Here is a 13,857-nt window from a genome sequence, read left to right as displayed (position 1 = left end):
AGAAAACCCTGCTGTGTAGGTTTTCACGGTTACGCTGCATAGCTCTCCCGTGTCTTTCGGCGGTGACATGGCCAGAGGTTCACGGCACGAATCCAGCAGCGGCCCTGATTACAACCACGGGTATAATAACATTCAGAGATTACTTTTGGCAGTTCCAATGCAATTTATTTTGAGAGTGAATTTTACTTTATTTCTTGAGGGAAGTAGTATACCTACAAAACAAGAGCTGCTCATTGCAAACATGTTGTGGGACGAAAATAGTTTTAGTATTTATAAAGTGTATTCGTGCAGAGATATATGCAGTGCTATAGTTAATATCCCCTTAGGGTATGTTGCACTTGAATGACTGTTACTAAGTGTAAAACAGCCACACCAATACAATGCAGTATTTTGCAATGAACTTCTCAATAATAGCACTCTTCCATAAACATCGCATCTAAAATAATGTAAATCATGCGTTTTGGATTAAGGAATGTGATTAAAAGCACATGTTTATCGTTCAAAGACAATGTTATAACTTTATCTGTTTATATGGTAGACGGTAAAGGCCCAGCCATGCAATTACTTGATCACACCACTGCTGGCAGAAAGCCCTCCGCTAGAGGGAACTCTAAAAGAGCCCATCTAGATGGCATTTAGCCTATTTTGTCGATTTCCTCGGCGAATGTCCTATTCTTGGACGGATTTGAAAAGGTGGTAGCAATCTGTAACCTTCCTCACTACGCGTGACCCACCGATCGATGAACTGTAGTGTCCCCATTTATACTCACTGGCTGGACAGAGGTGAGGGATTTAAGATACTTGTCCATTGTTTCAACTTTAGTGGCCACGTGCACTGGTGAAATTGGCCATGAAGTTACAGGACAAATAAGTTAAAATACATAGCCAAATAAGCAAGTACTGTACAGGACTGTATTTTACTTCAGTTAAGTTGCTGCTTGAAACATCAATAGGAATCTGTCAATACAATCCCAGCTGTGATTAATCCCATTACCAAGGGTCAAATGCGAACACAAGTGCAGACGGCATCTATGTTTATAAGAAGGATCATAGATTTGTTTGCAATGTATGCGTTCTGCATAGTTTACCAGCACTAACATGCCTCTTGTGTTTACATAGACTAAGTGCATCCTGGAATCATATTACATAAGTAACTTGGCTTAAAATATTTTGCAGCTAAACGAAAAGCCTGGTCTGGTCATCGTGAGCAGTTGGTAAAAAAATAACTTCATATTACATATATTTGGGCGAGTAGTGGCACAGATGTTGGTGCACTGTGCTATGAACTCAGCGACCTGAAAATTTGATTCCAGGCCACAGCTACCGTTAGTGACGAGTGATATCTGAACTGGTCTTGTTCCCCAACCCATCCCCACCCATCCCCACACCTTCACCAATCCACATCAGCATGGTAAAGTATGATCAAGCAATCTCCATTGCTGACACAGCATGTGTAGGCTTTCATCCAGCAGTTGATTGACAAAAGGGCTGAACGTTATTAGTAATTATAATCAATTATATTTGAGATATGACATTTTATGGTGTATGAAATAGATCAATGTTTAATGCATGACGTATAGCCAGTCAAATACAGTGGTGACTTGCTGGCACAGGATGGTTTGCATTTGCAGTTGTGCACGTGTCCTGTGATGTTATGCAAGGGAGAATTGCATAAAATAATTTTAGAAACAATCGCTTAAAATTCGTAAAAGTCATAGTAAAGCACCACTCTGACATTGTAAAGAGTGGAGAGCCGCCTTCTGAGCACCACTTGGTGAGAGGTTTGAGAGTGATAGTGCTTTGGATAGATTCGTCTCTGCCATAGAAACGTTTAATCTTACCATGAGAATCAATGCTACAGTACAGTACGAACAAAGATGAGCACCACTCACTGGCTGCACATGGGGAGAAATTCTTCCCCAAAATAAATTCAAGTATTAAAGTACATAAAATGTTCAACTTAAAGCACTGGCACAGTGGATAAGTGCACTGCACAGTGAACCCGAAGACCTGAGTTCAATTCCCGTCCACAGCTTACATCGGTGGCAAACTGGTCCAACATGCAATGAGCATCATCTAACCGTCATTGAGTATCGTGGTGAAGTATGGTCCAACAACCCCAATAACAGACATGACGTGGTTAGGGCTTTATCCAACCGGGGTTAAATCATTCTCATTATCTGTTATGTTAAACGAATTGGTTTTAATATATGACAACAGGAGTCAATGTATTTTTTTTATTTGGATTCTTCTTTAATCACACCGCTGGATGCAAAGTGCTCTTTAAACAATCTAGTATGCTATGTATTTAGCATAAATAATGTTTAACTTGGAAAGCATGACACATTTATGAGTGTGTAAGCAGTTAAACACGAATGTTTCATGGTTGCAACACCACTGGGAGTCTTGTGACGCTTGATTAATTGTATTAATGAAGTGTAATGTTAATTAACAGATTAATATCAAGCCCAAACATGCAGCCACAAGTATGCAGTGCCCACTACATTTAGCAGAAAATAATAGTTTTCAGCAAAAAATATTTGACCCCCTCAGAGATTAGGATGTTTGACAAAGTACAAAATGTATGCGATTCATATGGATCCATCAATGTCAATGAAAATGCATAATTCTTAGATCTTGAGGTCTTTGGAGATGCATTTATGAGGAATCATACACTTTAATGGCGTGAATAGTATTCACGAGCACACCTGTTCAGACGTGGGTGGCCCATAATGGTTGCCTGAAGTACGGCTTCAGTGATTACACCTGTTGACGAGTCAACAGGCATACAGATGTAATTTCAAGTGTGGATTTAAGAATACATGCTGTCGAGCCACAATTCTTAGTAGAAGAATCATTCTATTTTTAGGTCACAGGAGAATATTTATCTCCAAAAACGTGCTTTACATTAATATATATGGACGTTTTGTCAATCTACTACTGCATGAGGGCCTCCACATGTCATGTACGTCGTGTGGGTTATTTGAACATATTTCACCGTGCTGTTCAGTGCAGATTTGTGAAGGCAGGGATAATATATGCAGAAGTATATAAGTACCGCACAATGAAATTAATTACTCTACCCTCTGCTGCTCACAACGTTGCCCCACAGCCTATAACTGGAGCACCCAATTCCTACTTCACTGTATTGATATAATTAAATGTAAAGCAGTTAGGTTTATTGATGATCCAGCTTTCACCCATTCACTCCAGCCACTTGTTTGCCGGTGGTCAATCACCTCCTTATCACTCTTCTATAGCTACTATGTATGTTGAAAATTTTTCGCACCATACGTAGCCAACCGTGCTAATCGGAGGTACGGAGGAAGGACACAAAACTAAGCACAAAAAGGATACTGTTCCCATGAATCACTCCTTGATTCCGATGTTGAGGACTCGATCTATAAGGCTGTTTTGTCTCACCCATACTGTGTTCAACCACCGCACTACAGGTCAAAGTACTTCCTGTTGTGCTTCTTTGCTTGCACTGCTTGAGTTTGGAATTTCTTCACCTGCATGTGAAATTGTAGTTGTTGCTCTTATAACCGACTCTCCCTACCCTTCTCCTCTCGTGATCGTAACGAGGGGATAGGCCGGCTAATAAACACAATCATAGACGAGTTTGGAGGCTATGAGGGGATAGTCTGCGTTGTATTCTGCCGTCCTTCTGAGAATCGGATGACTCCACCAAGGGACACCAAAGGGTTGTGTAACCGCAACTCTTTATTTCAAAGGGTTTAAAAAAAAATTCTAGAAACGTGGTCCCAAAACAACCCCTGCCTGTCTCACTATTACAGCACATACACCTCCACATGCTGGAGGTCACTCGGCATTACAGTTCGGTGTCTATGGACACCATAAAAAGCGTATTATGTGTGAGGCTGAGTCCTGTAGAGAGATTACATACATATAATCCACTGCTGGATGAAGACCTTCCCCCATTGCGCGAGTCGTGGGGTGTTCTTTTACCATCCTTCACCAGCTGCTCGGTGCTGGTTGGTGAAGACGGGGAGCATAAACGTAGGTACACACATAGTACAGTACAATGTGTAATGACTGTACTAGTCACTGTATAGTGCCGGGGCTTGCGAAGCCACGGCCGGTAATGTGTTGTTATTACGGGCAGCCCGGGTTACGGGATGTAGTACCAGCCCTAGCGGGGCTTGGGTGAGTGCTGGTTAGCGCGGAGGCACCGCGAGCAGTGTGCGGTGCGGGCTCCCAGTGAGGGAGCGAGAGGGAGCGTCAGCCAGCCACGGTTACCTTGGGGCATGATACGCTGGTTGACCTGCTGTCACGTGACCGGATGATATTGGAGGGGGGCCACCGGTGGACAGGGGCCGTGGGGCGGTCACGTGGTCCAAAGGAGCTCTCGGGAACCTTCGAGAAGGAGCTCGAGAGACCTGGAAGGTGGGCGGGGCGTAGGGCGGAGCCAGCCCCAGCCCGGGGGCATTTAACGAGGGCCCCATGAGGAGCTCGAAGTTCTACGTGTGCTGGTGTTACGAAGATCCACGTCGGGGAGAAGAAGTCTCTAGCCACGTGGTCCAGGACCTTGTTTGTGGTCCGGACCGGGATAGCGAACCGTGTCTAGTTCTGCCGTAGCGTGGTTAGATGGGCATTCGAGACCCGAGTGTAGATCGTGTTGTGTTGCGTGTTAATGTGTAATAAATAGTGTTGCTCCCAAGATAACGTCTGCGACTCCGTTGGACCCACTACAAATGTATATACTGCACGGCCAATCAGCCGTAGCTCAAAAGTAGCCTACAACACACGTTATGCATGGTGCTCGCCCAAACACTATCCCGGCAACAATCTGCTGAGCTTCCGAGATCTGACGAGGTTGTGCGCATTCCAAAGGGCTTTGGTCAGAAGATGGATTATACGTTAATTATAGATGCAAGTGTTGGAATGTTGTGTATACAAATATATATCCAGAACTCCTCTTATCCGCAGTAGTAGTAGGGTCCATGAAAATTCACATGTTCCGCCGCCCTATCTCTTCCTATTATCCGCGAAGTTTTACTCTGCAGATAATAGGAACCGCAATATTTTGTTCCCCCACCACCGTAGCTGAGTTCTCTGTACGTGTACAACAACGTGGATACATTTGCAGAGGAGTAGTATGGAGACGTGACTTCATACGCGCTGTGAGGTGCGATGATGTCATGTCACCTCGGGGGTACTTAAGGGGGGCCCCGTGACGAAAGCGGGGTCGTTGTGGGAGCCCGGGATGGTGAGCGGTTGAAGAGAGCTTAAGAGACAGCCAGGGGTAGGAGATTCTAGATTTGAAGTTTTCGTGACTGCAAGGATTCCTACTCTTTGGTTTTTTCGGTAAAGTCACGGAGGTAAAATAAATAAATAAATAAAATCACGACGTTTCGGGCGCAACACTTAAGCGGTGTGCTTTCGCTAAGTTGTCCCCACCTGAACCAAAGGTAGGAGCTCAAGAAGTCTGTAGGAGCCGGCTGTACTTACGGGAGGTGCTGCTCTTCTCGGTCGGGCAGTGTTGGCTGAACCCCCGTCCTGACTCGAGTGAGAGAGCCCGAAGAGACAGCCCAGGCTAGCAGTAGATAGAGCCAAGGGTTCCACATGAAGGACCGAGTGTAGGACACTTACCCCAGGTGTTGACTTACCACCTTCATTGTTAATAAATCGCAAGCCCTTACCTAAAGACCTGCCTCCGCGTCGTCATTCACCACTAAACACATTTGCTGCACAATTAAACTGTGTATTTACACGATACGTTTCTAAACAATCTCAAGAGCTGTCAAAACCATACGGTTTACCCGTATTCTTGTATGGGGAAATGTGAGTTTTTAGGGCCATACAGCGTACTGCCGTTTCAATATGGGCAAACACATCGCAAAGCAACACTGCTGAAAGCGATCAGATTATTAAAACAATAAAAATACCATTTATCTCAGGAGTAACTGACAAATTAGCCCGTGTTTTGCAAAAGCAAAACATTACAGTAAGATTTGGTACAGTACACAAAATTCAACAACTAGTAACGTGCACTAAAGACGAATTACCTAAATTATCAACAGAAGGTGTATATCGGATTAATTGTGTATGTGGCAGATGCTATATTGGACAGACAGGGCGTAACGTTAGTGTAAGACTAAAAGAACACCAGAGAAATATTAAACTATCGCAAACACAACTGTCGGCAGTGGCAGAACATGCTTGCCAACAGGGACACTCAATTGATTTTGACAACGTTGAAGTGTTGTGTAAAACTAGTTACTACTGGCAAAGACTAATTAGAGAATCCATTGAGATTGAGAGAAACAAAAATAACTTCAATCGCTCAGACAGCTACAGGCTTAGTGCGGCCTGGAAGCGTATTATTAAATAAGATGCATTACAATTCCTTATAAGGGAAACAAGCACTAACTGATTATTAATGTAGCATAATCACAATAGAACACATTCCAAATGATTACTAATCTACAACTCACATCGTAACAATAGCCTTATTACTAATCAAGTATATAATTACAATAACCCCCCCTCAAATCTTTGCACCTGATGAGTTAATGAGTTAATGATGACGTCACCCTGCTGCTGCTCTATATAAGAACGGGAGACACAGCAGAGCCTCACCATTCTGGCGAATTGCCCGATGATGTTGGATGCAATTACCAGCGAAACGTCGTACTCAAATTGTAAATTTTGTGGTTTCACGCTTCAACACACCGATGGGCTAAAGCAGTGAACTATTTGTCTTTTGTCAATGTGACACTTTTTTTACTGATTGGCCGTGTCGGGTGGTGGAGGGTTACGACACATTTATAAATAACGCGATCTAAACCCAAAAATCGTTGATTATGAACAAACATTTCATGTCAATTTGTTTGTTTCTCCTTTGTGATGGGACTTTGTAGGATAAACGTTGAGATGTATAAGGGGCACTGGGTGATCAATCAGGTTTTACAACTAGTCTGTAATAAGGTAGGGAGGGCATTGATACGGAGTTGACAGGTATGAACTATTTACATGTAACTACTGTATATGTGTACAGTACATATATAACTAACATATAACAGGATAATTATGGCCAAGTGCTGTAAAGTACAGCATATATCACGATGTTGCACAGTACATAACTACAAGATGAAGACGCTGTACATATATGACAGTACAGCATATCTATTCTTGGTTCTTTCGGTAAAGTCACGTAGAAGGGAAATAATAAAAAATTCAACAAAAATTCTCACGTTTCGACTGCAACACAAGCAATCATCATCAGGTGTGAAATCCACAGCAAGAAAAACATTTTTCGTGAAAGCCACAGCAAGAAAATTTTCTTGCTGTGGATTTCACACCTGATGATTGCTTGTGTTGCAGTCGAAACGTCGTGAGAATTTGTATTGTTTTATATTTTTATTATTTTATTTCCCTTCTACGTGACTTTACCGAAAGAACCAAGAATATGAATCCCTGCAGTCACGAAAGCTTTAAATAAAAAATTAGTACAGCATATCTCAATTCATCATTATACATTGACGATGTACACGTGTATCTGCTGTTGTGCAGATGTTGCACATACATACACGATAGAAAGACTGGGCGCGTATTTGTAATTAAATATGAAAATTACGCTGGGCTGGCCCGCGGCCACGTGGCAGAGGGATCCACGTGGCAGTGATTGTAGAAGCGGGGCCAAGGCGACCCTGACTGTCAATCACTCCTGGAATTAAACTATCTTTAACTCAAAACAGGTCTTCCCACCTCCCCCTCTCACACACACACACCTAACAACGCGCATTTCTCATTCGCATACCGAGGCGTACACTTCGTATGCGTGCGTGCAGGTGAATTTTTTATTTTCTTTATTCCCGTCGAGAGCATCGATAAATAAATAATTAAAGCTCGCGGCGTGGTGACGTCACCGCGTAATTTGTACCGCCTCCTGTGGCTCCGACGTCACCGTGGAAGTTCGGGGGATGCAGCGCGCGCGGCTTTAAACTTTACGCGGTGACGTCACCGCGTAGTTTCCATCGCTCGCAAAGGCGGAACGAGGTGGTGCGCGCTGACGTCATCGCAAAGGTTCCGTAACCGTACGGGACGACGTCATCGAAACTGGTGGGAGGGCACGGGCGAAACGGTTACGCGCTGACGTCACCGCAGAGGTTTCAGGCATGAGAGGGGGCGTGGCTAAAAGGTACGCGCTTACGTCACCGCAGTGGTTGCAGACATGAGAGGGGGCGTGGCTAAAGGTACGCGCTGACGTCACCGCAGAGGTTGCGGACACCAGAGGGGGCGTGGCTAAAGGGTACGCGCTGACGTCACCGCAGAGGTTTCAGACTTGAGAGGGGGCGTGGCTAAAGGGTACGTGTTGACGTCACTGCAGAGGTTTCAGACACGAGAGGGGGCGTGGCTAAAGGGTACGTGCTGACGTCACCGCAGAGGTTTCAGACATGAGAGGGGGCGTGGCTAAAGGGTACGCGCTGACGTCACCGCAGAGGTTTCAGACATGAGAGGGGACGTGGCTAAAGGGTACGTGGTGACGTCACTGCAGAGGTTTCAGACATGAGAGGGGGCGTGGCTAAAGGGTACGTGCTGACGTCACTGCAGAGGTTTCAGACACGAGAGGGGGCGTGGCTAAAGGGTACTTGCTGACGTCACCACGGAGGTTTCAGACATGAGAGTGGACGTGGCTAAAGGTACGCGCTGACGTCACCGCAGATGTTTTAGACATGAGAGAGGACGTGGCTAAAGGGTACGTGCTGACGTCACCACGGAGGGATCAAACATGAGAGAGGACATACTCTTAGGCTTTTTCGGTAAAGTCACGTAGGTAAAAAAATGTAATATAATTAATAGAGGTAATAATAGAAGAAAAAAATCGTGATTTATTATTTTATTTCTATTACTACTTCTATTAATAACTTTTTTTACCTACATGACTTTACCGAAAAAGCCTAAGAGTATGAATCCTTGCAGTCACGAAAGTTTCAAATCTAGAATGAGAGGGGGCGTGGCTAAAGGGTACGTGCTGACGTCACCACGGAGGTCTCAAACGTGAGAGTGAACGTGGCTAAAGGGTACGTGCTGACGTCACCACGGACGTCTCAAACGCGAGAGTAGATGTGGCTAAAGTGTACGCGGTGACGTCACCACGGAGGTCTCAAACGCGAGAGTGGACGTGGCTAAGGTGTACGCGGTGACGTCATCACGGAGGTCTCAAACGCGAGAGTGGACGTGGATAAAGTGTACGCGGTGACGTCATCAGGGAGGTCTCAAACGCGAGAGTGGACGTGGCTAAAGTGTACGCGCTGACGTCATCACGGAGGTCTCAAACGCGAGAGTGGACGTGGCTAAAGGGTACGTGCTGACGTCACCACGAAGTTATCAAACGCGAGAGTGGACGTGGCTAAAGTGTACGTGCTGACGTCACCACGGAGGTCTCAAACGCGAGAGTGGACGTGGCTCAAGCGCGCGCGATGACGTCACCGCATAGGTTTCAGACAAGAGAGTGGACGTGGCAAAACGAGACGCGATGACGTCGCCGCACGCGAGTTGTTGGTGGTGGTGATGGGGGCGGGGCCGCGTGGGGGAAGGGGGCGTGGTCTCCGCTGAGTCTCCTCTCCGCGTCGGCGCGCGGAGTTTTGCACTGCGCGCCGCGGAGTCGTCCAGTGCCGAGGTAAATCCGCGATTCATCCCGCCCGCCTCTCTCTCTTTCTCGCTCAACAGCGACGGCCAAGCTCCCCCTCACTCTCGCCTAGCGTTCACGTGAGTGAGCGAGCGTGTGTCTGTGTGTGTGGACGGCGCGTTCGTTGTGAGCGGGCGGCTGCTTTGTGAGAGTTCCTGCAGGAAGTGCCGCTGCTGCTGCTTTGCTGCCCCGAGCTGCCCTCATCTCTCCTCTTCACCCCCCCACCCCCTGTCCTCCTTGGCTGCCCCCCCTCTGCCTTTTGCTCGTGGCCCACAACTTGGCCTGGTCTTTTATTCCATTGTCTTTCATCCAGCATGCCTGCACCCCCCCCCCCCATTTAACTGTTGCCTAATTACAACTTATTCAACAGTGCGGTTTGTTGCTGGCCACTTGGTGTTTTCCAGACTTTGGGCCCTGGGCTCAACAATCGCGATGTAAAAAAAATTAAAACCTTGCCTGCCTGCATATAATCCACGCCTGCACGTCTCCATTCCTGAGTTTTATTCCTTTGCCACTGCCCTCCCTTCTCTGCCCGTCTCTCTCTGTCCCCTACTTTCGTCTGCCCCTCTTATGTTAACCCATCTGATCGTATTTCACTTGAGCCCCCTACCCATCTCCCCTGCCCTGACACTGCCCCCCATTACCTGCCCTCCTGCCTGCCCCTTTAATGTTAACCCATCTGATCGTATTTTGCTTGAGCCCCCTACCCATCTCCCCTGCCCTGACACTGCCCCCCATTACCTGCCCTCCTGCCTGCCCCTGCCCTCCTCCTCGCCATCGCCTTCTTTACTCCTCCACACGCCACTATATAAACGCGGTTCGCTTTGCATGTAACGTACATCAATTACTCTTCGCAGAGCGGGACATCGGGGTTCGGATTACGCTTTGTAAAAGTTTGGACGTCGTGTAATTCGGTTTAAAGAGCGATCCTGAGATTCTCGATGTGTCCCCATCTGCGTAACAGGACAGTCTAAGCACTTATTCCATCCTCTCCTCCCTGTCTCAAGTCTCCACGCACTGTAATGGTGTTGAATTTTGGTGCTAAAGTTTACTTTTATCTGAGTTCATATGTAGATGGGGGACCCCCTTATTGTGTGACAAGTAAAGTGGGGGTGGGGGGGGCGAGTTTGGCGCTTGCCATTAACCGCACAGCACAAGTCAATGGTGTGGCAGGGGGACGCACACGCGCTCACACACGCAACTGTGAGTGTATATGTGGCACTGAGGCCATGAATGAGCTACGTGGACATTCGTGGAGTGGCTGGCTGGCTGGCTGCCTGCCTGCCCCCACCACCAACTTCCCCCTCTCCAACCCTACCCCACAAGTACCCATCCCTCCCTTCGTCTTGCCTAACCCAGACCTGCCCCTGCTGCAAACGCCTCTTGCGGGAAGGCTGCCCGGCTGCTTCCGCGCTGTTTGCATTGGGCGAATGCCAGCTTCTCTTTACGCTCCATGCTCTCTTGTGCTTCATGCACACATATACAGCCAATTAATTGATGGAGATTTGATTGGATAGTGTTCATACTGCATTAGTTGTAATCACAACCACATTGCTACGGCTGGCCCGTTATTTATTTTAAGTATGCCGTTTTCCTTGCCATTAAAATGATGTTCTATTTCAAGTCTTGTGATTTACTTTGCATTTTTCACATTCAACATACCTGTGGTGTGGCCAACAGTGCAAAATTCCACCGGCAGCAGCAGAAGTTTGGCACTCGAAATGGAATATTTATTCTTTTAAAACGTTTATACAGTAGAACGTCGAATTATAATTTGCGCTTAAACTTACGTGCAACTATTTTATAACTATCCACCTCCGTCCACAGAGCAGTATAAATTGGCATAACCAGAGTCGATCGTCAAATCCGCGCGTGCTGGGTGGGGTGAGGTGTTGAGTGCTGTTACCTATCCCAAGACGTCTTGGCCGGCCTGCAAGAGTAGGCCAAGTACCCTCCAGAAGGGCTCTCTCGAGTTCCCCCATCAGTAGTGGCGAGAGCAATTGTAGTGCTGCACACGTTAACTCTGTTTTCAATATGGGGCGAAGGTTATATAAACTGTGTACTTTGTTGGTCCTGTATTTTTTAATGTTATGTAAAACGGAAAAACTCTAATCTTGAACCTTTCATAATGGTTTTAAGATGCCAAAAATGTGTCGTAAAACCTCGAATAGTAAAAAAAATTGTACTGTACCTCTATGGAATAAAAACATAGATTGCACTGTTTTAATGACCACTTGTAGCCTAAATAAATGTACGTGTACTGCCCTTTTTTAAACCACTACTGGATGAGGTCCATGCCACACCGTGCAGGTCGTTGAGGTCACCACTCTGGTGAGTGTGGGATGGTGCAGCCGAGCATAGACGTGGGAGCATAATACAATACAAAATGGATGTAGCTGGACTGCCGTCTTATGTCTACAACATAAACCCCACAGCAGCTTGTATTATATTTATCATCAATACATGTTTCTTTTGGACCATTGCAGATTAATCTTTGCAGCAGTGATTTGAAGAGCTATCATCTTTGACAGAGAAGATGGACCTGTACGACCCACAAACCCTGGGCCTGGTAGTCTTTGGCGCATTCATGCTGGTGTCGGCGCTGGGAATATTTCTCGTCTCCACATTCTCAATGAAGGAGACCTCTTTTGAGGAGGCCCTTGCAGCCCAGAGGAAGCAAGACAAATCTCTTTTGTTTAAAGCTGGTGATAAGAAGAAAAAGGAGAAGGTGACGGACAAGCCCAAGAGGAAGAAGAAAGACGAGAAGCCAAATGGGCAGGTGGTGGATGGAGAGGCTGAAATGCTGGTGGTCGAAGTTGAGGAGGTCAAGTATGAGTCTGCACCCATTGTTTCCACACCACCGTCTCAAGACATGGGGGCCAAGGACAAGAAGAAGAAGCAAGCCGACAAGAAAGTTGGAAAGGCCGAGCAAGCTGCTGCTGAGGTTCCACCATCAGTGGGGCCTTCTGGAAAGGTTAATCACCAGACTGGACTAGCTCAAGGAAAGAAATCTGAAGGTACGTGTCAAATATGGTGAAAATATTAGTCTTTGGCAACATGATTTATTTTAGTGACGTACGCAACAGTTTTTTTATAATATCCATCTTGTAAATGTATATATTTTTTATCCATGAATGATTATACTAATTTAGCCTAAACTATTTGTCAAATTAAAAAAAAATGTTATCGTAAAGGTTGTATAGAAATACAACACTAAAATGCATTGGTTATTCTTTAATAGTGCCTCTGAAGAAGCAGGAAGTCGTGTCACAAGAAGCTCAAAAGAAGAGTCCTGACCTTGTCAACACCAAGAAGAAATCAGGTGCTGACAAAAAGGGAAAACCCGATAGTTCTGAACCCGCCCCTGTCATTCAAGCTAAATTGGCTTCCACTACGGCCTCGGCACCACCTTCGACCAAACCCCAGAACGCCTTCCCCCAGAATGTCACTCAATCTGCTGCACCGGCTAAGGTGCCACAGGTGGCGGAGAAGGCGCCGGTCGTGGCTCCCCAGCCAAAGTTGGAAAAGGTTGTGGCCCCCGTGACTAAAGCAGATGCACCACCAGCGCATGCCCCTGCTGTGGAGGAGATCAAGGTGGCCATCGAGGAAATCAAGGTGGCCGTGGAGGAAGCCAAGGCACCAATTGCCGCCGAACCTGCTGCGAAGAAAAAGTCGAGCAGCAAGAAGGGCAAGAATGAGACCGGTAAGGTTGATAGATTAATTCAAATCAAGACAGATTAATTAAGTTTTGATTTAAAGCTTTCGTGACTGCAGGGATTCATTCTTGGTTCTTTACCGAAAGAACCAAGAATATAGGTATAAAATAAATTATACCTACGTGTCTTTACCGAAAGAACCAAAGACTATGGATCCCTGCAGTCACAAAAACTTAAAATCTAGATTAAGGTTGTTAAATTGCCCACTGTGCAGTCTGGTTTTTTTGAAGACTGGGTTTGACTGGTGAATTGAGGTGATAAGTTTCTTGGATAATGACCGTACATTATAAAAGACATATTGGTCAAAAATTTGCAGTCTGATATCAAAGGCCAGCTTTGACGTGTAAGTCAGATCAGGATTCGAAACATTTAGTATTTAAATTTTGCGAGTATTAAATAAAGTGCTCACACTATCCGTTTGAGTATTTATTTTGAATGCGGTGGGAAGGTGGAACATCGACATAGCTATTATGGGAAGAAATGAAT

The 13,857-nt window shown here is 45.9% G+C and overlaps 1 protein-coding gene across 7 annotated transcripts in view; it reads left to right on the top strand.

Moving 5' to 3' along the window:
• Positions 1-9,557: 9,557 nt before the first annotated feature.
• The window catches only part of RRBP1 (ribosome binding protein 1), a 34,006-nt gene continuing 29,706 nt past the window's right edge, over positions 9,558-13,857 (top strand). For 6 of the 7 annotated variants that reach the window (XM_078858362.1, XM_078858360.1, XM_078858361.1 and 3 more), the window contains exons 1-3: positions 9,558-9,646; positions 12,142-12,672; positions 12,897-13,358. In XM_078858362.1, the coding sequence (XP_078714488.1) occupies positions 12,192-12,672; positions 12,897-13,358 (943 nt within the window). In that variant the 5' untranslated portion in view covers positions 9,558-9,646; positions 12,142-12,191. Of the gene's footprint in view, positions 9,736-12,141; positions 12,673-12,896; positions 13,359-13,857 lie in introns of all 7 variants that reach the window. The other variant, XM_078858357.1, reaches the window with a different exon arrangement.

The sequence above is a fragment of the Lampetra fluviatilis genome, chromosome 7, assembly GCF_964198595.1.
Source record: "Lampetra fluviatilis chromosome 7, kcLamFluv1.1, whole genome shotgun sequence".
NCBI classification, from domain to species: Eukaryota; Metazoa; Chordata; class Hyperoartia; order Petromyzontiformes; family Petromyzontidae; genus Lampetra; species Lampetra fluviatilis.
The sequence above is the reverse complement of the archived record's forward strand: the minus strand, read 5'-3'. Positions and strand labels throughout refer to the sequence as shown.